Source organism: Arvicola amphibius, chromosome 4, assembly GCF_903992535.2.
Source record: "Arvicola amphibius chromosome 4, mArvAmp1.2, whole genome shotgun sequence".
Classification (NCBI taxonomy): Eukaryota; Metazoa; Chordata; class Mammalia; order Rodentia; family Cricetidae; genus Arvicola; species Arvicola amphibius.
The window spans coordinates 51,091,730-51,115,893 of record NC_052050.1 but is presented as its reverse complement, the minus strand read 5'-3'; the positions used below and the strand labels follow the sequence as shown (position 1 = coordinate 51,115,893).

The 24,164-nt window shown below is 51.4% G+C and overlaps 3 protein-coding genes across 4 annotated transcripts; all 3 read right to left on the bottom strand.

Moving 5' to 3' along the window:
• Window positions 1-2,193: 2,193 nt before the first annotated feature.
• Tmem95 (transmembrane protein 95) lies at window positions 2,194-3,461 on the bottom strand. 2 transcript variants are annotated; one of them, XM_038329181.1, is made up of 7 exons: window positions 3,296-3,461; window positions 3,029-3,085; window positions 2,809-2,889; window positions 2,689-2,713; window positions 2,516-2,640; window positions 2,333-2,420; window positions 2,194-2,224 (listed from the first exon to the last, which is right to left on the bottom strand). In XM_038329181.1, exons 1-7 carry the CDS (start codon window positions 3,459-3,461, stop codon window positions 2,194-2,196), a joined length of 573 nt encoding a protein of 190 aa, XP_038185109.1. The 2 variants fall into 2 exon arrangements, with proteins under 2 accessions (XP_038185109.1, XP_038185110.1); XM_038329182.1 differs by having other exon boundaries at window positions 2,516-2,596; window positions 2,693-2,713.
• Window positions 3,462-3,687: 226 nt separating this feature from the next.
• Kctd11 (potassium channel tetramerization domain containing 11) lies at window positions 3,688-6,447 on the bottom strand. The gene has a single exon (XM_038327151.1). The coding sequence runs from the start codon at window positions 5,655-5,657 to the stop codon at window positions 4,959-4,961; it is 699 nt and encodes a 232-aa protein (XP_038183079.1). The 5' UTR covers window positions 5,658-6,447; the 3' UTR covers window positions 3,688-4,958.
• Window positions 6,448-7,040: 593 nt separating this feature from the next.
• Acap1 (ArfGAP with coiled-coil, ankyrin repeat and PH domains 1) lies at window positions 7,041-23,051 on the bottom strand. The gene is made up of 22 exons (XM_038326390.1): window positions 22,805-23,051; window positions 22,150-22,207; window positions 17,394-17,513; window positions 17,118-17,171; window positions 16,969-17,027; window positions 16,512-16,695; window positions 16,338-16,382; window positions 16,126-16,221; window positions 15,943-16,017; window positions 15,744-15,853; window positions 12,267-12,318; window positions 12,080-12,180; window positions 11,233-11,356; window positions 10,924-11,135; window positions 9,952-10,021; window positions 9,751-9,845; window positions 9,485-9,654; window positions 8,621-8,793; window positions 7,916-8,025; window positions 7,725-7,835; window positions 7,438-7,487; window positions 7,041-7,159 (listed from the first exon to the last, which is right to left on the bottom strand). The coding sequence occupies exons 1-22, from the start codon at window positions 22,855-22,857 to the stop codon at window positions 7,059-7,061; spliced, it is 2,223 nt and encodes a 740-aa protein (XP_038182318.1). The 5' UTR covers window positions 22,858-23,051; the 3' UTR covers window positions 7,041-7,058.
• Between the last annotated feature and the right edge of the window lie 1,113 nt (window positions 23,052-24,164).

The window sequence follows — 24,164 nt, the reverse complement described above, 5'->3', positions numbered from 1 at the left end:
GAGAAACGTGAAGCTTTGGGAGGACCCGCGTGGCCACTGAGAATGACCTGGGTCCAGGAGGAGCCTTCACAACAGATGGAACATGCAGGAGACTAAGGACAACTGGGCTGGAGGCCACCACAGGGGAAGGGGGCAGACAGGATAGATCCTGGAACGACGGTGGTATTGTGGACCACCACAGGGGAAGGGGGCAGACAGGATAGATCCTGGAACGACGGTGGTATTGTGGACCACCACAGGGGAAGGGGGCAGACAGGATAGATCCTGGAACGACGGGTGGTATTGTGGATCAGGATAACGGGAACAACTCTAAAATGTTGATCCCCGAAATGGAGGCTGAGCAGAGCAGGGGACATGGCAGGTGCCATCCAGAGAACGGTACCTCCCCTGAGGTAAGGACGTCATGGGGCTTCTCATACCTTCTTGGGTAGTGATGCTACCGGGTACCTGGTAGGCATTCACTGTTGTCCAAATAAATGGATGAGTTTCCCTATGATCTTGGACAAGTCGGTGCTTTTATATGACCTATGGCTCTCATATTTTCATGTATAAGGTGAAAGGATTGTCTAGAATATGTGTAAAACAATCAGGGCCAGATGGCGACGGTGCATTTCTATAATCTCAGCACTTAGGAGATAGAGGCAGGAAGGTCAGAGGCTCAAGATCATCCTCGGCATCATAGTAAGTTGGAGGCCAAGCTAAGATGACAGACCCTGTCTCAAAAGCAAAAACAAAAGGCAGCAGAGATGGCTCAGCAGGTCAGGGAACTTGCCATTATAATGATCTGAGTTCAGTCCCTGGGACCCTCGTGGTAGAAGGAAAACCTACTCCAGCCAATTGTTTTCTGACCTCCACATGTGTGCTGTGGTCCACACAAGCCTACACACACGATAGCCAAACAAACAAAATCTAAAAACAAAATTTAGGGCAGGGCATGATGGTGTGCACCTTTAATCTCAGCATTTGGGTGGCAGAGGTAGGTGGATCTCTGTGAGTTCAAGGTCACCCTGATCTACAAATCAAGTTCCAGGACAGTCAGAGCAGTTACACAGAGAAACTCTGTCTTGAAAAGGAAAAAAAAAAGAAGAAAAAAAAAAGGAAAAAGAAAAAAGATGAAAACTGAGATCCCAGAGAGCGTCTCTTTCTGTTCCTAGGCAATGCCAGGACAGCGGTCCTCACCTGGCTGTAGATCATGTTAACCAAGGCTTCGTGTGGTCCACTTCACTCACGCTCGGGGAGGGACAGAAGCACGAGCTGTTTGGAAACTGTCCAGATAACCCCAGATGTGCTATCTGAGAACATTTGCCCTCAGTTTGAAAACTGGGTGAATGCTGACACCTCATCTGGGTGTCAGTGCTTATATCAGGAGTGGCTGGTGACAGGCTGCTCTTCACTTTCCATCCCTCGCCAGCCTAACCCCGAGTCCCTAGTACACAGAGGACCGGCACCCGGATTTCTCCACCATAAACTGTTGACATTAGGACAGGATTTTCCTGTGTGTCCTCGGATGTTTAGTAGCCACCTAAGTCTCCTCCCCGTAGATGCCAGGAACGCATCCCCAATCAAAACAGAGCTGTTTCCAGACATTACTAAATATCTGAGGGGAGGGGACCCCTAATTGGAATTCCTAAGAATCTCCATTCTCTCACCAGCCCAAGTTGCAGAGAGAGGCCAGGCACGGTCGGAAGGCGTGGCACACCAAATTTAGTTGGGCCCAGCAGGAGCGGAGGCCAGGCCTGCACAGGATTAACACAATGGAGGGACTGCATGCCAGCGGGCTGACTGATGTGGTCTCACCCCAGAGGGAGAGAGTTTTCCAGAACTCTCCTTCCCGGATTTGCGATCAGTCATTGGAGGGCCTAGAGCAGCATCTACAGGCCAACCGTCCCCCGCTTTCCGGGAATGGACAGAGGGCTGTGGGAGTGGTGGGGAGGGATTCTTTCCTTCTGTAGATAATTTCCTGGCATCATCCACTGCTCTCTGATTGGTGGAGTGAAGAGGAGGAGGAACTTCGCAGCTGTGGGTGCCTGGGTTCCTGGAGGCAGCTGACACTAATATTGACTACAAAGGTCTGAAGTTTAGGGTCGGAGGCTTTGGGGCTGGGTCTAAAAGGTGGCTTGTTCCCACCCTAGCGATGTGGAACTCCTGGGCACAAATTCCTTAGAGCTGGGGCTGGGAAAGCTGCCGGCATCTTCACAAGCCTTTCGCTTGCAGGTGGTGGTACCTGAAAGAAGTCAGAGGATGGGAGACCCAGAAGGAAGCAGGGGAAGGGGTTCGGGAGGAAGGAGGAATGGACGGTTTCTGGCATTCTTCCGATTATCCCGCAACTCACTCCACGTGGAGGCTCACAACACCCAAAAGCAGGACAATTTGGAAGATCGATAAGAGCAGAATCTTAGCGTCCCACAGATCGTGACTTCCTGCAAGGAACCCAGGATGCCGTGGATGCTCCCGCGGATCACACCAGGGCACCTAAGGGGTCTGAGGAGGAGGATGGAGGGTAAGGAGTAAGAACCTGGGAAGCAGCGCTTTCGGGGCCAACAAGACACCTCCTTGCCCTCGCAGGTGGAGCAGTTGTACAGGATGGTGCTGCCCCCTGCAGGAGACAATAGGAGCAGCGTTGGCGGGCGAAGCCAGGGCCTCCACCCTTCCAGCCACCCAACTTCTTCAGGCTTATTACCCTTTTACTCACAGCAGACAGGAGCACAGAGAGCTGAAATGACAAAGAGGGGTGGCTTACCTATTCGATCACACTCCACTTGGCTACAAATCCTAGGTACCCCCCCTTGATGCCTTCCCCATCAATACCTTCCCTGGTGTACTGGGGGATCTTGGTCTTCTGAAGCCATCGCCAATATGTAGGAAGCAAGGAGATGGATCCTTTTATCTCTGGAGAGGCACAGCATGGCTATATTGTCCTGGACTTCAGTGGTGCTGCCTTCCACACCCCTTTCCTGATCAGCCCGTCTTTACCAGCCCCACCCCCATCCTCCCTTGGGTCTTCTTTGGTCCCAACCCCTGACCTCACCCATGACCCTCAGGACTCTGTGAGTCTTCTCTGTGATTTTGTTCATGGTCACCTCATCTGTGGAGACAGGCAAGAAGGAGCTATCCTCTCAGTAGACTCTGGAGTCTGTTTTTCCTATTTCGTGGGACACAGAGTTCTTCCAAAGGGAGAAGCCAGTGTGTCCAGAGGGGGCAGTATTGACTGAAGGACACAGCTAGGATCTCACGGGCCACCCCTTTAGGGTAGATGGGTGGCTGTCGCAGGGCTAACTTTTGTGTCCTATATTACCTAAGGCAAAGGCTGAGAAATCCGGGGAAGCCCATTCCTTCCAAGGCGTCTCCATCTGGCTACCGAGCTGAGCCAGACGGCTTGGCAAGGCATGGGCTGGGAGGCGACAGAAGATACAAGCCTTGGCAACGGCCAGGAAAACCCCAAGCAGTGCCAGCACCCACATGGGGCCTGCTGGAGGATGGGTGGGAACTGGGCCCCCTTAGACCAGAGAAGACCCAGAATGTTCTGAGGTTCTAGACTGATCTAGAACAATGCCATTGTTTCACCCCTTGGCTCTGGCAAAGCTGCCCCTGGGCCCCCAGAACCGGAGGCTGAAAGGCATCTCTAGTAAGGGATAAAGGGAGACATCAGGGTTTTCTGTTGCAAGGGGACAGTGGTCTTGACACAACTGTGGTTCTGAAAGCAATTTTATTTCTCTTTTTTTAAGTCACAGTGATAGATGAATCCCAGTGAAGACGATGCGTGTGTGCCCCATCCACTCGGGAACTCAGAAATGCTAGCCTTTTCTGTACCTTCTCAATTCTCCCACCTCTTTGTTTCCTGTCTGCCCAGGACGGCCTTAGGCCTTACCCGGCTATTTCCTAGCAACAGACTCATGGTTGTCTCAGCAACCAAGAGCTCCCGGACGTCTCAGAGGCCCAGCTAAGCCCAGTGGCTTTTACCTCTCATAGGGAGGGCCCAGTGAGTCAAACTCAAACAAGCCCCTCCTGCCTACGTGGTGGTGTGGGCATAAACACACACGCAAACACACACACACCCTATGATTAAACTAAATCTCAATCTGCTCTCACACATACCACAGATATACCTGAGCCTAGAGAGTTGCTAAGCAACCCCAAACAGGCCTGGACATGCCAAGATCACAGAAGGACCATCACATAAACGCAGGAGTCGGCAATACTGATGGGAACCAAGATGCTAGGGGCCCTAGCATCAGTCAGATATGCTGGCTGTCATACACACACACACACACACACACACACACACACATGAAAGAAGCCCAGGGTACAAAAAAAATACCACCATCTTTGCCCATGTTCAGTCCCACTTACATATAGCATCCTCTAAAATACTCGGAATTCCAGAAGGGCGCTCTAGCCCCCGTGCTGACAGGGATCTTCCTAGCCCCCTTTTGTCAACCTAGGATGAAGTTTCTATTTTCAGTCTCCCACAGTAGGTGGCTTGGGACACAGTAAAGAAATCTCCCAGATGTCCTAGCCTCTTAATGGTTATGGTAGGATAAGTGCCCAGCTCCAGGAGGGGAAGTCACAGTCTAGCCGACAGGCCATATTTGGCAATTCAAAGTATGTCTTTCCACCTAGAGCTCAAACCTCCAGAGTGCTGCTAAATGTAGCCCGGGCAAAGAGGTGCTTCTTACTTCCCCACACCCCTGAATACAGAGGACCCATCCTCAAGCAAGAACGGGCTGGAGAATCCGCAGATGCTTTCCCAGGATAAGCCCCAGCGTAGATCTTCTGGACCACTCAAGTCCTGGGAGTCGGAGCAGCTCGATTTGGGAATCCCAGTCAGGTGTGGTGGGATCCCTGACTCTCATAGCTCCCACGCCAGGACTTAGAAAGAAAGAGGCTTCGGGAGAGCCATCAGCCCCTTGTCTAAAGCATTCCTCTCCCTCTCCGCAGTCAAGTGAAGGGTAGCATTCTCAGTGGCGGACAAAGCGTAAAGATCTAGAGTTCAGCAGATCTTCGGGGTCTGGGAAGACAGAGTCCAGGCGGAAACCATGTTCCAGAGCCACCCTCAGCACCTCCTCCAGGAAAGCAGGCGTGTTCGCCACCTCCCGCCGATTTTCTGGCCCCCCAGTCCACAGTGGTTGCAGCCCCAATCTTTCATACTCCACTTCAGGAAGTTCCCGGGGGCGGGAGGCCCACTCTAGACGAAAATGTGGTCCACTCTCTGCCCTGTCCCCACTGGCCACACCAAATCGGTTGCGCATGGCACCCAGACACTCAGGGTCAGTACAGAAGAGGTTGGCTCGGAAGGTGTCCACCTGGACAGAGCTCAACTCATAGTGGTGTGGGCCCCTTCGAGCAGAGAAGTGCACCAGACGAGGGTTGACATCTACGTCTGCATGGAGCAGGGCAGCTCTGGGTGCTGGGGTACCCCGAGAAGCTTCCAATTCCCGCAGGGCATCCAGGAGGGGCCGGATCTGGTAGAAGTCAGCTTCTGCCTTAAGAAGTGCAGTTTCTCCATACCCACGGGGCAGGTCCAGACGGCCCAGCCGCAGGAAATTGAGGATGTGCCGGAAAGCCTTGCCATCTCTGTCGATAAAGTAATGGCCATCTCCTTGCGGGTTGAGATTGGCTGGCATAAGGGTGTCAGCCCTAAACATGGCCCCCAGCATGGAGTCTGGGAAGCGTGTCAGGGTCTCCAATGTAGTGGAATATAATGTTCCCCCCACATTTAGGGTCACGGGGCCCCCAAAAGAAGGGGGTGAAGAAGACACAGGAGGGGGGGAAATTTTGGGAACTGTAGGAGACAGACAAGGAGAAGAAAAAGGCAGAACCTCCCGGGTTTGGGAAGAATTGGGTGGTAACGTTTAGGCTCACTATGTTGGAAGCAGAGGTTGGAGAACAAGACAGCAAAGTTTGTAGCTCACCCCAGCTACCTTGGTGGCGATTGGGGGCTTCAGGACACAGAAATTTCCGAAAGGATGAAAGAATCGACGAAAAGAAGAGAAGGCAGGGTCAGGGAGCTTTTGGTCCAGACGATTCTGATTCTGCGTGGTCAGCGATTCCCTTCTGTGTTCTTCAGACAGTGGGTTTCCGGAATTCAACCAGCAGGTGACGGTGGCGAGCACCGGCTGGACTCTGAAGGGCTCAACTTTTGAGTTTCTTAATAGATAGCTTTTGCAGTCGGCGAGTGAGTCCACGCCGGGTTCCGACGACCTGCCCAGAGGCCCGATCAGGCTTAGGGGCGCGGATCCCTACAGATGGAGGCGCAACTGATGGGAGCCGGTGGCAAGCCGTTCTGTACGGCTGGAGAGAGACGATGCTCTCGCGGTCAGAGCTGAGTGTCCCAGGACTCTGTTGGCAACAACCGGAGTCTCGGGACTTGGGCGTTACCGCCTTCCTGGATTGTCGCAGCAGCAACTGAGGTCCTCTCCACCCCCCAGGAAGTGGTCTAAGGGCAGCGGTCAGTGGCCCTTTAAGCGACAGCCCCGCCCCCTAGCGCCCCGCCCTCCGCCCCCGTGCGCCGGCCGGGCTCTGCTGGGGGTGGGAGCTGGGACTCGCCGACGGGAGAGACGGGGCGGACGGGCTGGACCTGCCGACGCGAGCGGGGGGGAGGGATGATTCACAGGCTTCTCTACGGATGTGGCGGCGAAGGTCCCACGTTCCCTGCAGGTGTGCATGACCTCACTAGTACAACTTGGTCGGAGCAAGATCTCCAGTCCTTTCCTTCTGAGAAAACCCAGGCCTCGGGGTTGGATCCCGGTTGGGAACTCCCGAGGGGGCGGGTGCTGAGCCATCGCATTCCAGGGATGCCTTTGGTTCACCCCGGCGTGCCCAGGTCCCCACGCCGGTGGCTTCCCTTGTCGTCTGAACTCGAAAGCCCCTCTCGCTAAGCCACTGGGTGCTAGGCAGCCTCCTCCTCTATTAGAGAAATCCTAATCTCTTAAGAAGCTACGGCGCCCAACACCCAGCCGGGCCCCCAAATGTCGCCCAGTAAATGAACTGAGAAAGAAGCAGACTTTATTAGACTTTATTAGAGAACAAGTCATGGCAAAGTGGGGAGGGGCCTGGAATCAAAGAGTATGGAGGTCGTGACTGCGACGGCTGAGTTTCTCGGGGTCGTCCGACGCCATGAGAGAGAAGTCTCGGAATATGTCGAGATATGTCTCGTCTCCTGAGGAGGACAGAGGAAAGGCTGGCAGGCGGGACAGCTGGGCTACTACGAAAAGCATCATCGGCAGTAGGGGTGGGGTCTGGCAGGGCAAGCTTTTGAAGTGTGGGTGCATCGTAAGCGCAGCCCAGGCGCCTATTCCTTCCTTTGTTCTGAGGGTCGGGCGCGTTCGATGAGCCCAAACCGTGTGTGTTGAATAAACCATGGCAGTAATGCAAGTGGGCACTAAGGGGACAGGTAAGCAAGGACCGGGCGTCCTGGTAAATGAGTGGTTACTTTACCTGCCTGGCCCTGGGCTGCTTCAGCCTCCCTCATCTTTGCCAGTCGTAACCTGAAGGGTGGGAATTAAGGAATAAAATACTTCGCACTCCCTAACTTCCCACCCTTTGAGCTACATCCCTCGGTGAAAATGCCTTTCTGGTGACCAGCGCTTTAAAAAGCAAACACATGAACTTTTCTGCAATGTTGATCTACGAATAATGGCTCCCAAGATGAACTCCCATTATTTCATCCTGTCCCACACCCCGCCACCCACAGAGAGCTTTACCCGACCCCCTGGCATTCTCACAGGGTTACGATGTCAGCGTTGGCAGTTTCCATTGCAATAGTCAGAGGGTCCCTGCCTTCTGTGTCTCGAGCCCCCAGATCTGCACCCCGTTTCAGAAACAGGCAAGCAAGCCTGAAAAGAACAAACAAATTCAGCTGCAGCCTTCCCCCCAAAAACCTCCTCCTGATGGTGGCATTTCCACGGCTCCCTACCCTGTGTGGCCAAGAATGGTGGCATGGTGAAGTGGGCCCCGGCCAGCACTGTCTGCCTGGTTCACGTTTGCCCCATTCTGGAGGAGAAACTCACAGGCCAAAAGGGAATTCTGCATGGAGAGATCAGGAGGGAATAACATTTTTAGAGGTGGATTTCTAGATGTTTTAGGGTGGCATAGTTAAGACGATGGGAGTGTGGAGTGTGGTATTCAGGGTACACCTAGGTGTCAGGCTTGGCTGTCACCTCTTACATGCTCATGTAGTAAATCTACTCTGCCCTCTGATGAGGCATGACATTCCTCTTTTTAGAGATTTTTTATTTTATGTGTGTTTAGCCTGCATGTGTGTGTGCCGCATGCAGTGAATGAGGACGCCAGAAGAAGGTGCTGGGTCTTCTGGTACTGGAGTTATAGTTCCGAGCTGCCTTCTGGGTTCCTGGGAACTGAACCATGGTCCTCAGCAGGCGCAGCATATGCTGAGCCGTCTCTCAGGCCTCCTGCCATCTCATACTCATGAGGAGGCTAAAGGTCCAAAGAGATTGCCAACTTGTTTAAAATCTCATACAAGCTGTGGGTCCAAGATTGGTTCACCACCTCCAAACCATCCTTAACACACAGTCTATGGGATTTCCCTAGGGGATGGAGACCCCTAGGAGAGTCAGGAGGAGCTTTGGGGTCAAGTAGGTGAGGTCAGCATGGTCCTCACAGCAGCTGTGGCCCGGATCAGAGGTGTGGCATTCCCCTGAGCCCCATTGACCCAGTTGACATCAGCTCCATGGGCCAGGGCATCAGCCATGGTAGGAAGAGATGGAGGATGTCCAGCAGCTTGGAACAGCAGGGCCCCAGGGTGCAGGCTTCCCAGGTCATCAGATGGGGACTCTGTTAAGGAAAATCAGTGCTGGGTCCAGGGAGAAATCTTCAGCACAGTCCCCAGATGCTGTGAGGGAGTAAGTCACGTCTAAATTGTGGGGAGGCACTTGTGACTCAGGGCTGTGGTGAGATGGGAGTGATGTGTGTGTGCATACGTGTCGGGATGTATGTGTGCAGGGCCCTGGGTGTGGAGGAGACAGTATCACTCACCTCAGCCTGTCCAACCACCCAGACTGGCTGGATGCCAGGGGTGAACTAACTCCCTGACAGACTCACCTCTTACCTTCCACTGCCTGGGGCAGGACCGCCAAGCTCAGCCCTCTCCTGCCTTCTCTCATACTGGAGATGGCCTCCCTGGCCTTCCTTGTGTTTGTTTTTGTTTTGTTTTTCAAGACAGGGTTTCTCTGTGTAGCCCTGGCTGTCCTAGAACTCAGAGATTCATCTACCTGCCTCTACCTCCCACGTGTTGGGATTAAAGGTATGTGCCACCACCGCCTAGCAAAGATACCCCTTTTGTGGCTCTCCCTGACATGACATATTCCACCCCACACTTTTCCCCATGCTCAGTCCCATGCCCTACTGGAACCCCCTGAAACTATAGTCTGGTCCTCCCAACTCTCTCCAGGGGATGTCCTAGTCTGCCTCCCTAGAAGACCTGGCCTGCTACTGAGCAGACAGCAATGAGCCAAACACTCCTTACCTGATTTGGACCTGACAATCCCTGGCTGCGGCCTGACAGCAGGCTTTGGGGGCACAGGAGGATGTCCTCTTGGGGGTACCCTGCCACCTCTTCGCCCTCGAATTTCAGGAAGCTTGGTCAGAAACTTTTTTTCCACATACTTGGCATGGATCCAGGCTTCTTTTTCCTGCCTGGAGGTGGGGAAAAGAGAGCCCTAGGTCCCTCATCCCGTTGCCACCCCCTACCCCAGTGGCAGGAAGCCCTGGTTACCTCCACCCCAGCCTCACCGAGAGCAGCTGGGCCCTGGCTTCTTCACTGCCATGGCCTCCACCCGGGCCTCATAGATCTGGTTGATGATGACATTACCCAGCTCACACATAAGCTTCAGGAGGCCCAGGAGAGGCCAAGAGAAAGAGGTCAGGTAATAGGGTGAGTTTCTGAGCCCTCAGGACTTCGCTGCCCTTTGTCATTGCAATGGCCCAAGTTACCTTCACAAGTTCTGGTTCCCAGGAGTCAAGGGTCAGAGACCGGACTTTGGAGAAATGAACACCAAGGCTCCTGGAGGGCCAGAGGGAGAGTCATACCTTGTGTGTGCAGTAGTCATGGAAGCTGTTGCTACTGAAGAGACTCAGAGGCTGGGCCTGTGTGGAGGCTGTGTGGAGGAGCTCGGCCAAGAGGCAGTCTGCTCACCATCCCTCCCTTTATCTTCTGTTTCATTTTAAGACCTCATGCTCTCTAGCCCCTTACTTTTTTTTTTTTTTTTTGGTTTTTCGAGACAGGGTTTCCCTGTAGTTTCTAGAGCCTGTCCTGGATCTAGCTCTTGTAGACCAGGTTGGCCTCGAACTCAGAGATCCGCCTGCCTCTGCCTCCCCAGTGCTGGGATTAAAGGCGTGCGCCACCACCGCCCGGCTAGCCCCTTACTTTTCTCACAGTATTTTGGTCTGGAACATTCTTTTTGTGCCATCTCCCTTCCCCTCTCCAGAATGGTGGTGAGGCCTCAAGAACTTGGTAGGACCTTAGAACCTCTTTGCTGAGCTCGGTTGGCTATCCCACCCTCAGCAAACCCTAAGCCATGCTTCCTCTGATCAAGACAACAAATTCCCTGGGCTGGGCAGTAGTGGTGCATGCCTTTAATCCCAGCACTCAGGAGGCAGAAGTAAGCCGATCTCTGTGAGTTTGAGGCCAGCCTGATCTACAGAGCGAGTTCCAGGACAGCCATGGCTACACAAAGAAACCCTTGAAAATCAAAACAAAACAAAACAAAGGACAATAAATTCCTCTAGGATCCTCCTAAATCTATCTTATACCCAACTTGCATTGCAATTTTTGCAGCAAGTTTGGTGGCCAGTGGCATAGAAGAATATAAGAAACAAAACAGGGTAAGGTGCATAAGAGGGGCCTTGTGAGAAGCCACATGGCAGCTGAAAGCAGGGCTCAGGCTTGGGGTCTTAGAGAATGACCTGTGGATGCCGGAGCACTGAATGCAGAGGGTGACACCGAGGTTGATGCTGGCCCACTCTGGGGCCGGCTCCCTGCAGTCGCAGCACTGGGCATTTCCCTCTACACTTTGTACCTGGGCTGCCACCTGCCCAACTCCCCCAGGTTCCCTTCCTCTGGCTGCCCCGCCACACCCCAGGGTAGCAGCAGAGCCCAGGGCAAGGTATCCTGAGACCTGAAAGAAACAGGAAGAAAGGGTAAACGAGGGGCCTAAGGGAGAGGGGTCTCCATCTCCCAGGGCAACATGGTCCCCAGTGCCCAAATTAAGATACCTGGCCTGGACCACGAGGGCTGTTATCAAGGCGAGCCTGGCTGAAGGCAGAGGCAATGCTGCTCTGAACAGCATTGATCCACAGCTGCAGGAGGCGCTCAGAGTCAGCCTGGAGGAGACAGGACCTGGGAGGGGGATGGGTGAGAGTGACACAGGGGGGTCTGAGGTCAAGGGCCATGAGGCAGAATGGGCAAACTGACATTCAGTTGTGCTGAACTGGTCATATGGATTTAAAATATATATATATATTTTGGTTTTTTGAGACAGGGTTTCTCAGTGTAGCCTTAACCGTTCTGGAACTCACTCTGTAGACCAGGCTGGCCTAAAACTGACAGATCACCTGCCTCTGCCTCCTGAGTGCTGGGATTAAAGGCATGCACCACCACCGCCCAGCCAAAAAAAAAAAAAATAACTTTTCAATATTAATGCACAAATGAGTATTTATCCAGCCATTTTGATTTTCAGTGGAGTATTCAATAACATTTTATTGTAAAGAGACTTGTGGTTGTAGGCTAATGGGTTTCCAGCATGCTTACGGAAGGCCAAGTCTAAGCTAAGCTATGTGTACAGCAGGTTTTTCAATATCTTTTCAACTGACAGTGGATTTATTGGAATATAATTCCTATCATAAGAAGAGCACCTGTACGTCTGTAAAAATTGGCAGTCTCTTCCTCCACGATATCTCCACCACCCTGTGCTCTCAGCCGAGGCTCCCTGCCTCGACCCAACTGCCAAAGAAAGGACTGAGCCCCAGAACTGAACAGGGAGCCTCATCTTGGTGGCCCTGCCTTTCTGGTTTGTAAATATTCAGACATATTAGAATATTGCCCCCAAGGGACTGTACTCACTTGCTGGTGGATACCACTTCGAAACAGAAACGTCTTTCTGAGTCTGGACAGAGCTTCACAGTACAGAGACGAAGGTCATCCACCACGACGGTCACAGGGTCCTGGCAGAAAGTGATAAGGGAGCCAAGATACAGCACGGTGAGTGAGGGCGGACTGTATCTAGAGTTTAGGCACCCAGGAGACCTACCTTGTATTTCTTCTGGTAGACCAGTTGGTTGTTCTGAATGGTAAACCAGCGTCTGGAAAAGACGAAATGGTTGAGTGCGTGGGCAGTCCGGGAGCAAGCTCAGGAATGGAGAAAAGACAGACTATGATCTTTGCCCCTTAGGAATTTTGGAGCACACGCCTTTAATCCCAGTATTCGGGAGGCAGAAGCAGGCATATCTCTCTGAGTTCTAGGCCAGTCTGGTCTACAGAGCTAGTTCCAGGACAGTTAGTGGTGTTACATAGAGAAAACCATGTCTCAAAAAGAGCAAAATAGAGAGAGAGAGAGAGAGAGAGAGAGAGAGAGAGAGAGAGAGAGAGAGAGAGAGAGAGGTGGGCTGGCAGTCCCATGAGACATTCAAGAGAATGGTGGGAAGTTGTGCAGAATAGGACATGGAAGGGGTATTCGTTCCTTGGACAACTCAGATTGGACATATGATGAAGCCCACTTTCCAGCAGATGGCAGTAGTGCTAGCCTTCAAATCCTGGTCCTCCTGCTTCCACCTTAAAGGAAAGGCTACAGGCACACACCGCCATACCCAGCTTGCTTTTCCTTCTTTCTTTTTAACTAAAAATAAGTTTATTGGCGGATCTCTGAGTTCGAGGCCAGCCTGGTCTACAAGAGCTAGTTCCAGAACAGGCTCTAGAAACTATAGGAAAACCCTGTCTCGAAAAACCAAAAAAAAAAAAAAAAAAAAAAAAAAGTTTATTGTTGCAATTATTTTTTCTAGTGTGGCCAGTGTTGAAGGAGATCAAAGTGGGAGACAGCTGTCAAGGGGTAGCAGTTTGAGCGCTATTTCTGGGCATGTCACAAGGCCTTGGACTCACTCCCACTTCTACAATTGTTGGGGATCGGATCTTGCCAGTCACACAGACTGGCCTAGAAATTCCCTCCACAGTCCAGGCTGGCCTCAGATTTGTAGTCTTCTCACCTTAGACCAGGCTTATTGCTACAGCTTTTGACAAATGGAACTATGTTGGGGAAGGGGCTCCATTTTCTCATTTGTCCCATATGGGCTGGTGGTAGTTCTGGAAGATGAAGTAGTCCCATCAAGACATGTCACCGTCCTGTCTTAGACCCTGCAGGACTTCTCATTTTCCTCAGAGCAGTCCTCAAAGCACTACCAATTTCTGCAAAGTTCTAGCATGATTCCCACGCGCTCTGGCTCCTCCTCCTTCCTCCCTCACCCTGACCAGGCTCGCAGCTCCAGCTTTATAAGCACTGGGAGAACTCAGGACCCTCCTATTAACTCTTCCTCTGTCTACAATGCTTTCCTTCAGATATCCTTGAAATAGTAACTCAAAAGGTTTTTTTTTGTTGTTGTTGTTGTTGTTTTTAAGTCAGGGTTTCTCTGTGTAGCCTTGGCTGCTCTGGAACTCAATCTGTAGACCAGGCTGGTCCTGAACTCACAGAGATCCACCTGCTTTTGCCTTCTGAATGCTGGGATTAAAGGAATGCCCCACCACCGCCTGGCCCAGGCAGTGTTGTACACCTGTAATGCCAGCTTTTGGGGGTGGAGGCAGGAAGAGCAGGGGTTCAAGGTCATCCTTGGCTACGTAGTAAACTTGAGATCAGCCTGGGATACATGAGATTTGTCTGAAAAAAATAAAAAGGAGTGGGTGCCAAAAGCCTCACGATAAAGGGCCAGTTCTGTTGCCTATTTGTCCACACACAGAATTCCAATCCCCCTGCCTCCTCAAGCACTAGAATTGCAGGCATAATCCACCAAGTCCAGCCCCTGACATTTTATTTAGAACTGGGAACCCTGAGGGCTACAGAGATGGCTCAGTGGTTAAGAGCACTGACAGGTGTTCCAGAGGACCCAGGTTCAATCCCCAGCAACCAGATGGAGCTCAAAACTGTAGTTACCATTCCAGGGTACCTGACACCCGTAGAAATTAAAAAAGAAAGAAAGAAAGAAAGAAAGAAAGAAAGAAAGAAAGAAAGAAAGAGATTTGGGAACCCTGGACTGTGGATGTTGTTCATGGTAAGTCCCTTGCCTAGCAGGGTTAAGGCTCTGAGTTTAATCCTCAGCCCTTCAAACAAAAAAATTGAAACTAAATTTTACCTCCTCTCCCCAGATCATCATGTCCCTTGCTGTATATTTTTATAACACTGTCATCCCTTTCTTTTAGCTCCTCACCTTTATTTTTTAAACAGAGTTTTGCTTGGGAGCTCTGCCTGACCTGGAACCTCAGATTCAGAATCTTTCTCGCTCAGCCTGCACAGCGCTGGGACCACAGGTGTGCACCACCACGCTGACTCCTGCACAGCGCTGGGACCACAGGTGTGCACCACCACGCTGACTCCTGCACAGCTCTGAGATCACAGGTGTGCACCACCAACCTGACTCCTGCACAGCTCTGAGATCACAGGTGTGCACCACCACCCTGACTCCTGCACAGCGCTGGGACCACGGGTGTGCACCACCACCCTGACTCCTGCACAGCGCGGAGATCACGGGTGTGCACCACCACCCTGACTCCTGCACAGCGCTGGGACCACGGGTGTGCACCACCACCCTGACTCCTGCACAGCTCTGAGATCACAGGTGTGCACCACCACCCTGACTCCTGCACAGCGCGGAGATCACAGGTGTGCACCACCACCCTGACTCCTGCACAGCGCTGGGACCACAGGTGTGCACCACCACGCTGACTCCTGCACAGCGCTGAGATCACAGGTGTGCACCACCACGCTGACTCCTGCACAGCGCTGAGATCACAGGTGTGCACCACCACCCTGACTTCTGCACAGCTCTGAGATCACAGGTGTGCACCACCAACCTGACTCCTGCACAGCGCGGAGATCACGGGTGTGCACCACCACCCTGACTCCTGCACAGCGCTGGGACCACGGGTGTGCACCACCACCCTGACTCCTGCACAGCGCTGGGACCACGGGTGTGCACCACCACCCTGACTCCTGCACAGCGCTGGGACCACGGGTGTGCACCACCACCCTGACTCCTGCACAGCTCTGAGATCACGGGTGTGCACCACCACCCTGACTCCTGCACAGCGCAGAGATCACAGGTGTGCACCACCACCCTGACTCCTGCACAGCGCGGAGATCACAGGTGTGCACCACCACCCTGACTCCTGCACAGCGCTGAGATCACAGGTGTGCATCACCACCCTAACTCCAGGCATTATTCTTTTCTTTTGCTTTTCTGGAGACATAGTCTCTTTATGTATCCCTGGCTATCCTGGAACTTGCTATGTAGACCAGGCTGGCCTTGAACTCAGGGATCCACCTGCTTCTGCCTTCCCAGGGCTGGGATTAAAGGCCTACACGGCTGCGCCAGGCATTTTATTATTAGCTTCTAACACAGCAAGCCACTTACTTCGGTGTCTGTCTGTCTTTGCTGACTCAGGGGTATATCTGGATATGCACAGACAGTAATCACCTGTCCCACAATCTTCAGCAGGGTGAGTTTAGCTGCGTCAGCTGTCTTACCTGCTCCAGGTCTTAAATGCGTTGCTGGCCCGTTTGAAAAGGTGTCCTTCCATCACCAGGCCACTAGGCCCCTCCTTTAGGCTTGGCTCTGGCTCCTCACCACCCAGCTCCTGGGGGCATGAGAGGATCAAAAACAGCTGGGGCAGGCAGAGACCAAAGCCACTGGCCTGTGTTCCTCCCATCCTGCACCAGCACTCGCCTTCTGCTTCAGTAGCACGTGCCTCTGTTCCATGTCTCTCTTCTCTCTCGCAGAGTTCAAGACCAGGTTGTGTAACTGGGCACAGGAGGGACATCCCAGATGTCTGACTTTGCCCCAACCAGGCCAGGAGAGTAACCTTAGCGTACCCTAACCTCCCGGCCCCAACTGCCTAGGGTCCTTCACCTGGGCACCCAACTCCTTCCGATACTGAGCCAGGCGGTTTAGTTCTTCATGGCCCTGCTGGAAGTAGGTAGCCTGGGCCTCTACCAAACGTAGCACCTGAGGGACAAGGTGGGCAGGGGCAGAGCTGAGGAAGGCTACTCCTCTCTTCCCCTTCCGTCTCCCCTCCTGCTCACAGCAGGTTCCTCTCCATCTTTGCGGCTCCCAAAACTCACGAACTCCATGATGTCAAACTTCCTCTTATCCTCTATCACATTGACCTGAAGGTCCAAAAAGACCTGGGGTCAGTCTTGAAATCACAGCACATCCTTCCCTCACACGCTGGGACTCCCCGCTCTTGAGGTGACACCTCAAGGTATCCTGGAGGATGGGTTGGGGTAGGCACCTACCTGCAGGGCATAATCCAATGCCCGACTCCGGTACCCGGCTCGGGCAGTCCTTAAAGCAATTCCAGCCTCCTCTGCTTCTTGGACGCGGCGCTTGGGGACCTCTGCATTGTGGGTAAGGGCAGCCTCCAGGCTCTCCGCCCCTCTCCAGAAATCCCTGCGAGCCTCTCTGAAACCTCGGAGACCTCTAGAGTTAGGGAAGACAAAACAAAAATCACGGATTTACCTTCCCATCCCCAGGAGAGAAAAATATCAGGATAACCCCACCACCACCACCACTACCACCAATATCTTGTCATTTAGCCTGTGAGAGGCAAGTCCTGGGGATGCTTGGGAAGGCTGAAGGCAGGTCACTCCCCACCCACCCTCACAGCTCCTCCTATTGGAAAGGCCCCGTGGAAATGGGAAGACAGGGAGGGCTAGTTCCTGGGAAATAAGACCCCTTTCCCTCCCGTCTCACTCCTTGACCAGAGTCTGGATTTGTTGCTGCAGTGTGTGTTGAGTAGCATCAAGAAGCTCCTGTTGGAAGAAGTTGACAAGTGAGAGTCAGGATCAGACAACCCTGCCCCATCCATTCCATCACCCCCAGGCCCCACATCCCCCACTCACGGCGTGGCTGTCCAGCTTGTGGTTTAGGCTCACAGTGAATTTTTCCAGACACTCCTGGGCAAGAAAAAACACAGAGAAAGTACCAGGTATGGGACATCAAGGTCCACCCAACTCTAGGTTCTGTCTGCTGGACCCTTCTTGGACGATAGCCCCAGCTTAGCTCTGACCCGGGCTCTGCAGAGCTCAGGTCCAGCCCTTTTCCTCCACAGCATCTCCTTACCCCAGTCCCCACCCCCAGCAATCACAGCCCTGGCCTGGTTCAGAATCATCACATACCGCCATCATGGGCTCAGGTGGGCCCAGGTGAGCCAGGTCACAAATGCCAACTATGAAAGCACGGCTGGCAGCAAGGTAATGGTGCCCACTTTCCAGGAGGCTGGTACCCAACTTGAGGAGCTGGGAAGGAATAAAGGACAAGAGGGACAGTACCCGTGGTCAGTGCACCAGGTGATGCCTCTACTCTGCTCCACTGCTCCCCGTGCCCAAGACTGTGTAACCCTTTCCTAATCTCATCTACCATCCCACCCAGCCCCATGCAGTGCCATTTCAAAACCACACCCACGACGCCATTATCTCTGCTTCCTAGTTTCCATTTCCTATGCCTGTTTCAAAATTTCTGCCCGTTCCTCAAATCTCCCCAAAGTCAACTTTACTTCTCAAATACCTTTCCCTGTCTAATCCTACCTACCCTTCTGTGCCCCGTTTGTGCACCGTCTTGTTACTGATACCCATTCTCTGCAGTTCTACAGCCTCTGTTGTGTGTGTGTTGCGAGGGAGGGGTCTCATTCCCTGTTCTTTAAACATTTCCTTGCAAATATGAACTAGCCACTGAGGCCTCAGGAGCAAGGCCAGGTGAGATGTTAGGTGACCAGCTGCCCATCTTTCAGCACCTTTGTCATGCTCAGAGCTCTAACACATCTGGGAAGGGAAAGCCAGATGGCTGAGCTAGAATCCCAGATCAGTCTCCTCACCCCTGGGTGTCATTATCCACAGGCCATGGCTGCAGCACCCTCAAGGTAGCATGCTAGAGTTTGGCCATGCGTTGCCATATTGTGCATGGAGCGCTTGTCTGTGGAGTCCTTCAGCTTGGCCTAGGCTGCTAAGAGACCACAGGGAGGCTTTGTGAAGTGGCGGCAAGGCCCCATGCATGCCTTTCCAGCACATTTTTCTGGGGACTTGTGGATGCTTCTGAGAAACATAGCATGGGCTGAAAGTGGCTAGCATGATCAGCAGAGGTCAGGAAACTGACCAAGATCAAGTCACATCAGTTTGTGACAAGGAGACAACACGGCTGCACCTCACATGTAGAGCAGCAGACTGTCTAGTTCACCTAGTACTCAAGCCCCTTTATCCCGTAGATGAGAAAAGACCTTTCATAAAACTGAACCAATAACTAGCCGGGCATGTGGCCCACGCCTTTACTCCAGGTACTTAGGAGGCAAAGGCAGGTAGATCTCTGTGAGGCTGAGGCCAACCTGGTCAAGATAGCAAGTTCCAGGCCAGCCAAGACAACATAGAAGGACCCTGTCTCAAAACAAAACAAAAACAAAAAACCCTAAACCAGTAATTAGTAGTACATCTATAGGATACAACTGCAGTCAGCAATAAAGAGGAACCTTTAATGCATTAGACAATTTGAATGGACTTCATTGTTATTCCCAGTTTAAAAATTTTTAATTTAAAACATTTTTATTATTTATGCACACATGTATATGCTTGCCTATGAGTGAGGAGGACAGTGGGACGTCAGGTCCTTTGGAGTTGGAGTTATAGGCAGTTAGGAGCCGCCAGATGTGCGTCCTGGGAATGGAACTCAGGTTCTGTGTACTCTCAACCACTGAACCATCACTCCAACTCTGTTGGTTTTTTTTTTTTTTTTTTTTTTTTTTTTTTGAGACAGGATCTGTCTGTGTAGCCAAGGCTGTCCTGGAACTTGCTCTGTAGACCAGGCTGGCTTCAAACTCATAGAGCTCTGCCTGTCTCTGCCTCCTGAGTGCTGAGGAAGGTACGTGCCACCACACTGCGCTTCCATTTTTTAGCAAGCCAACTTCAGGTCAGTGAAGTGGCTTCACTGGTAAAGGCACATGCCATGCAAGCCTGGAGGCCAAAGTGCAATTCTGGAGCGCATGGTGGAGGAGAGAAGTGACTCCCAAAAACTGTGCACTGACCTCCCCACAGGCACTACAGCGTGTGCCTGCACACACAAACACACACATGCACGCATGCACTCACGGGCACACACACACGGGCACACACACACATAAACACACACAAATACACACGCATGCACACATGCACAGACATGCACACACATGCATGCACATGCACGCACGGACACACACACGCACGCACGCACGGGCACGCACACACATACATACACACACACACACACACACACACACACGCACGGGCGCGCGCGCACACACACACACAGTAGATAGGTAGACAGACAGGCAGAGATCAGTACTCCTGAGGCAGAAGCAGGCAGGTCTATGTGAGTTCGAGGCCAGCCTGGTCTACACAGTGAGTTCCAGGCCAGCCAAAGCTACATAGTATGACCTTACCTTAAAAAGGAGTTCACTTCCTTTGAGATAGGGCTTCTCCTTTCTCTTTAGCCTGAAGCCTACCAATCAGACTAGACTGGGTCCAGAGAGCCCCAGAGATTCCTGTCTCCTCAATTCTAGCATTATAAATGCATGCCATAATACGTCTTAGTTTTTTGTTTGTTTGCTTGGGTTTTTCGTTTGTTTGTTTTTGCTTTTCGAGACAGAGCTTATCCCTGTAGCTTTGGCTATCCTGGAACTTACTCTGTAGACCAGGCTGGAATTGAACTCACACACAGAGATCTGCCTGTCTCTGCCTGAGTGCTGAGATTAAAGGCGTGTGCCACCACTGCCCAGCATCATTTTTATGTAAGTGTTGGGGATCAAACTTGGTTCCTCATGCTTGCAAAGAAAGCACTTTACTGAGCCTCCTCTCCTGAGCCCTGCTGACTTTATCATTAATCATACTGTGCCAATGCTAATTTTAAGGATTTCTTTTTTTCTTTTTTCTTTATTTTATTTATTTTGGTTTGTGTGTGTGTGTTTCAAGACAGGGTTTCTCTGTATAGCCCTGCTGTCCTGAAACTCACTCTGTAGATCAGGCTGGCCTCTAACTCACAGAGATACAGAGATCCACCTGCTTCTGTTTCCCAAATGCTGGGATTAAAGGTGTGTGCCACCACTACCTAGGAATTTTGAAGTTTGATAATGGAGAAAAATTGCTTCACTGGGGAAAGCTCATGGAAACATGGCCTCTCTTTGCAATTACTGCAAGAGCATTATTAACCTAAATTTAAATATTCAATTAAAAACATTTAGGGAGCTAGAGAGACGGCTCAGTGGTTAAGAGCATTGACTGCTCTAGCAAAAGATCCAGGTTCAATTCCCAGTACTCACATGGTAGCTCACAACTGTCTTTAACTTCAATTTCAGGGGATTCAATGTCCTCTCCTAGCCTCTGTAGGCAATGGCATGGACATGATGCACAGACATATACCCAGACCTGCCTAATAAGCAGAAGGTGGATTCCATCTCCAGGAGGGAAGTAGAGGTCAGAGGATTGGGAATTCAAGGTCAGGTTCAATTACAGGGTAAATTCAAAGCCAGCCTGGACTACTTGTGACTCTGCCTCAAAAAAAATAAAGAAAAAGAAAAAGAGAGACAAAGAGAGAAAAGGTAGGCCAGGCAGGCCTTGAACTCAAGAGATCTGCTTGTTTCTGCCTCACCAATGCTAAAGATATAAACCGTGTGTGTGTGTGTGTGTGTGTGTGTGTGTGTGTGTGTGTGTGCAGAGTGTCTGAGGCCAGAAGAGGGACTCAGACCTCCTGGAACTAGAGGTAATCAGGTAATCCAACCCGAGAGCTAAGAAACAGGCGGAGTATGGCAAAGGCAATGGGATGGCACTCCATGCCACACCATGTGACACCTTGGTAGTACACAGAAAAATCACTTTCTTCCTGGCAGTAACCATGCTAGGACATGTCTGTGGAGAGGGAAAACCTCATGGCAGGAAACTGTGGGTGGCCTCTAGAGGTTCGGCCCCCAGTTCTGTAATAGCAGTGAAATATCACGAAAATTTGTGAACAGCCACCCCATGATCTTGAAAGTCCCAGTCTTCAAATGAGACCATAGCTTTGGTTAAGACCCTGACTGCTGGGGCTGGAGAGATGGCTCAGAGGTTAAGAGCACTGACTGCTCTTCCAGAGGTCCTGAGTTCAATTCCCAGCAACCACATGGTGGCTCACAGCCACCTATAATGAGATCTGGTGCCCTCTTCTGGCATGCAGCCATACATGGAAGGAATGTTGTTGTATACATAATAAATAAATAAATCTTTAAAAAAAAAAAAAAAGACCCTGACTGCTGTTCACGTGACCCAGAGCCAAAAACAGCTGAGTGATCAGATCAGACTCTTGACAAACTAGCAGATGTGTATTGTCGAGCAACTGAACTTGTTAAACACTAATAGAAAACTCACAGAGCGAGTAAATACATGTTAGAAAACACATTAGAGAAAGCAGAACCAGGGGCTGGAGCTTATATAAATGCACACAAAACAAACGAACACGCCTTATTTTAAGAACCTAAATTTAGTCGGGCAGTGGTGGTGCACACCTTTAATCCCAGCACTCAGGAGGCAGAGGCAGGTGGATCTCTGCAAGTTTGAGGCCAGCTTGGTCTACAAGAGCTAGTTCTAGGACAGGCTCCAAAGCTACAGAGAAACCCTGTCTTGAAAAACAACAAACAAACAAACAACTAAACTTATTGAAGGCACAGAATTTTTTTCCTAATCTTTTAGACCCCCTCTTTGCTCTTGAGCTTTGACCAGGCTGACACACACACTCATGGTGATCGTCCTCCCTCAGCCTCAGCCTCTAAGGTGCTAGGATTACAGTTATGAGCCATCATGCCCAGGGACAGTTAACTTTCTATGACCGTGTAACTCATTCTCAGTGTCCCACTGTCTCTTTTCTTCTTGACTTGGTCACCTTTTCCAGGCGGGACTCCAATTCTGACACTTCAGCTTCCACCAGTTCAATTGAGGCTCTGAGAAAGGAGGGACAGGGTCATGAGAACAGAGCTTGGGTCCATTAGGTCCTCTGCTTATCATCAAGGTGGGGGGTACAGACAGACAAATGAGTTGAGAATGGCCGCCCACCCACAAGCCAGTTATTACTCGTGTGCTACTGTGCACATTCTAAGCTTCAATAACCAAGACCAGAGCAGGAAGTGTCAGGAGGGTGGATGTGGCCAGGGCAGGAAGTTGCTAACCGCCCCAGGGCAGGTGCTGGGGGAGGGGTTCCAATGAGAAGGAAGAAGGAATGCCAATTATAAAGGCCAGATGGTGCAGCCAGGCAGAGTAGAAGAGCTTTGGAAAGCATGGGGGTTTTGCTTTTTGTAATTCGATTTTGAAGGGTTTCACTCTGGAGCCCAGGTTAGTCTGGAAGGCACAGCAGTCTTCCTTCTTCAGACTCACAAGTGCTGGGATTACAGGCGTGAGACACCATTTCCCATCAGTTCCCTCGTGTCTCTTTGTGGCCTAGGCTTTAAGGGAGGTCCGGCCTGGGGGATGCTATTTGTCGGGGCATGTGGAACCTTTCGTCCCCATCCCCACCCCTTAGCCTGCTGGACCTGCACACTTACCGGAAGCGGGGTGAGTCCTTGAGACATTCTTCAAAATCTAACTTGACCGTCATCTCAGGTGACCTGCTTTGGCCCAGGGGCCCTGGAGGTCAGGCAGGTGGGGAGGGATGTAGGTAGATGCACTCCCCACCCCCCAGGAGGGGTAGTGATGAGGAAGAAGAGGTTCTCTGGTCGGTAGGGCCTGGGTCTGCAATTCTTTCCCCAAAGGGAAAGGGGTGACCCGGGAGGAGCTCTCACCCCACCACTTCTAGGCAGCTCTGGGAGGGGCAGGGGTGGGGCCTGGGTGGAGGGGGGGCGCTGAGATCAGAGAAACCACAACCCCGCCCCCAGAGACTGTATGCTGTCACCTTCCTTCTGGAACCCCAGTCTTTCTTAGCTCCTTTCTCCTTCGGTGAATAATTTTTTTTGAGGGAAAGCATGATGATCTAGAGTCAAATGATGTCTCGGTCACTTAAGAATTTGTGTGATTAGTAGGGCAAGGTTGCACCTGCCTTTAATTATAGCAGAGGCAGGCAGATCTCTGTGAGGTCAAGGCTAGTGTGGTCTATGTAGCAACAGGCCAGTCAGAGCTACACAGTGAGACCCTGTCTACAAAACAAACAAACAAACAACAGAAAAGTTTGTGTGACCCAGGACGAGGTCTCCAACCCTTTAGTCCCCTCATCTGTGAGATAACTGTTTCAAGGCCAGGTGTGGTTGTACAGTTTGAATCCCAGCACTCAGTTAATTGTGGTAAATAACAGTAGATTCTGGGGTTTTGTTTGTTTTGTCTTTTGAGACAGGGTTTCTTTGTGTAACCTTTGGTTGTCTCTGTAGACCAGGCTGGCCTCGAACTCACAGAGATCCACCTGCTTCTGTCCCAAGTGCTGGGATTAAAGATGGTCAATTAATTATATCAGGCAATGCCATCCTGCTGCAAGCTTGGGCCATTTCAAGATCCTAGGTTTTGCCAGGCTGTGGTGACACACACCTTTGATCCCAACACTTGGGAAGTAAGGTAGGCAGATCTCTGTGAATTTGAGGCTAACCTGGTTTACAGAGTAAGTTCCAGAAAGACAGCCAAGAGTTACATAGAGAAACTCTGTCTCAACAAAAATAGTAATAATAATAATAATTATAAAATTTAAAAAATCCTAGGGGACCAGCAAGGTGGCTTCCTGAGTAAAAGTGCTTGCCACACAGCGAGCCTGACAACCTGAGTTTGATCTCCAGAAGTCTCAGTGGAATTGATTCTGGAAAGTTCCTTTGACCGCAAACAGGTGCACCACATGAAGTGAATAAAACAGATACTGATTTTTTTTAAACCCTGTTTTGTTTTATGCTTTGAAACAGGATCTCATCACATAGAACAACTTATGCT

Bases quoted from the DNA above. Each gene is read 5' to 3' on its own strand.
- Tmem95 (XM_038329181.1), bottom strand. From the start codon at position 3,461: ATGTGGGTGCTGGCACTGCTTGGGGTTTTCCTGGCCGTTGCCAAGGCT. The intron at 2,641-2,688 runs GTAAAAGGGTAA...GGAAGGGTGGAG, and splicing joins TGTGCTCCTGTCTGCTGTGA to GCCCTGGCTTCGCCCGCCAA. The intron at 2,421-2,515 runs GTTCTTACTCCT...GGTTCCTTGCAG, and splicing joins CCGAAAGCGCTGCTTCCCAG to GAAGTCACGATCTGTGGGAC.
- Kctd11 (XM_038327151.1), bottom strand. From the start codon at position 5,657: ATGCTGGGGGCCATGTTTAGGGCTGACACCCTTATGCCAGCCAATCTC.
- Acap1 (XM_038326390.1), bottom strand. From the start codon at position 22,857: ATGACGGTCAAGTTAGATTTTGAAGAATGTCTCAAGGACTCACCCCGC. The intron at 22,208-22,804 runs GTAAGTGTGCAG...CTCCTTTCTCAG, and splicing joins AAGGACTCACCCCGCTTCCG to AGCCTCAATTGAACTGGTGG. The intron at 11,136-11,232 runs GTATCTTAATTT...TGTTTCTTTCAG, and splicing joins GCCCTCGTGGTCCAGGCCAG to GTCTCAGGATACCTTGCCCT.